Source organism: Chlorella variabilis (assembly GCF_000147415.1).
Source record: "Chlorella variabilis unplaced genomic scaffold CHLNCscaffold_9, whole genome shotgun sequence".
NCBI classification, from domain to species: domain Eukaryota; kingdom Viridiplantae; phylum Chlorophyta; class Trebouxiophyceae; order Chlorellales; family Chlorellaceae; genus Chlorella; species Chlorella variabilis.
The window spans coordinates 734,236-735,963 of NW_005435079.1; the positions used below are offsets into that span (position 1 = coordinate 734,236).

At 68.5% G+C, this 1,728-nt stretch overlaps 1 protein-coding gene across 1 annotated transcript in view; it reads left to right on the forward strand.

Moving 5' to 3' along the window:
• Positions 1–881, forward strand: part of CHLNCDRAFT_57750 (hypothetical protein) — a 5,406-nt gene extending 4,525 nt beyond the window's left edge. The window contains exons 13-15 of the mRNA XM_005847882.1: positions 70–123; positions 285–426; positions 669–881. Coding sequence (XP_005847944.1) covers positions 70–123; positions 285–426; positions 669–871 — 399 coding nt within the window. The 3' untranslated portion in view covers positions 872–881. The remainder of the gene's footprint in view (positions 1–69; positions 124–284; positions 427–668) is intronic.
• Positions 882–1,728: the final 847 nt, after the last annotated feature.

Below are 1,728 nucleotides of genomic sequence, written 5' to 3' on the forward strand. Positions count from 1 at the left end.
CTGCCCCCCGGTAACATGTTGTACTGGCCTTACAACAGGCTCCTGTACCGCCCCCTGGTACCGCCGCAGGCCAAGGAGCTGCTGGACCACCTGGAGGGCGTGCTTTCCAATGAGCCCATCGAGGTGCGGCAGCTGGGAAGCAGGCAGCACAGCCGGGCCGGGCGCGGCCACTGGCCTACCGGCGCCTCAAACCTGCCCCCATGCTGCCAGCCTGCCGCTGCCCCAGTTCACCGTGCCGGCCCTCGCCTCGCGCCCTCCCCGCTGCCGCCTCGCCGCGCTTGCAGGTGGTGCCCGGGCAGACGATTGTGGAGGTGAAGCCTCAGGGCGTGTCCAAGGGCAAGATGGTGGAGCGCATCCTGCACGACCTCGCCTCCCAGGGAGGCCACACACCCGACTTTGTGCTGTGCATCGGAAACGACCGCTCCGGTGCGGCGGGGCGGGCGGCGGGCTGCTGGGCGGCTGAGGCTGGGGCCGGCCAGGGGCAGCCGGGGCGCTTGGCAGGCGGCATCGCGAGGGGGGTGGGATGGGAGCCGCCGGCGGGGTGTCGGGCTGGGCCCCGGGCGCTGGGCATGCCGCTGCTGCGGGCTGCGCCCTCGACTCCCTGCCCCTGCCATGTCAGGCGACACACACACACACACACACACACACACAACCCCGGGCCCCTGCAGACGAGGACATGTTCACCGCCACAGACAACAGCCAGTTCTCGCCGCACATGCCTGCCGAAGTGTTTGCCTGCACGGTGGGCCAGAAGCCCAGCAAGGCCCCCTTCTACGTGAACGACCCCACAGACGTGGTGGCCACTCTGAGCAAGCTGGCTGAGGCGCGGGCGGCGCCGGCGCCGGCCTCGCCCTCGGTCTCGTTTGCGTGACAGCGCGGCCGGCGGCCGCCGCTCCCGCGCTTCGCCCCGCGCCTGTTGCTTCTACCTCTCTCCCCCACGCATCCCTTGTTCTTCACCCTGTTGAGCGCTGGAGCATGCCGACTGAGCATGAGCATGTGATACTGAGACGGAATTAGAGAATCAGATTTCAGGGCCGAGTGCGGCCGCGGGGGAGGCGCTGGGGTGGCGGCGGCGGTTCCTGGGGAGCAGGCGCGGTCTTGCCCCGCTTGCGCGGCGATGCACAATGCGGCCATGCCCCATGGCTGCCTCCAGGGCCATCAACAATGCGCATGGGTGCGTGCATACACATGCAGCGACCTTTGCACCCGGGTCCAGCCGCCTCCCCGAGTGCAAAAGCATGCACCGACTACCAAACCCAACCACCATTGCCTGATCGCAGCAGCCCCTTGCAACCCTTCCAGACCCCAGCCGCCCTCGATTGTGCCAACCGCCTCCGAGTGCCGTCCAGCCCGATTTGCGCCTGGCCAGCAGGTGGGGCGCCCAACCTGCTGCTGACTCCCATGCAGTGGGTGCACATTTGCACGCGGGGCATGGGCAGGCGCGGGAGAGGCACAAATTGACATGACACGGTCTGGCTGCCAGCCGCCTGGCTTCCTCCACGCCCCGCCTGTGCTGCTGCTCCCACGGCGGCCCCGTGCGATCCCAGCATCCGATCGCGTGGCGGAGGCGTCTCGGGAGGCGCGCAGGCCCCCTGGCACCCGCCGCAGCATCACCCCCGCTGCCGTCACCACCGCCTGCCTGCAGTTTGAGCGACGCTCCACCCCGTCGACTTGATTAAGCTGGAGAACTCTAATCACCCCGCGTTTATTTATTCTCATGACCACGAA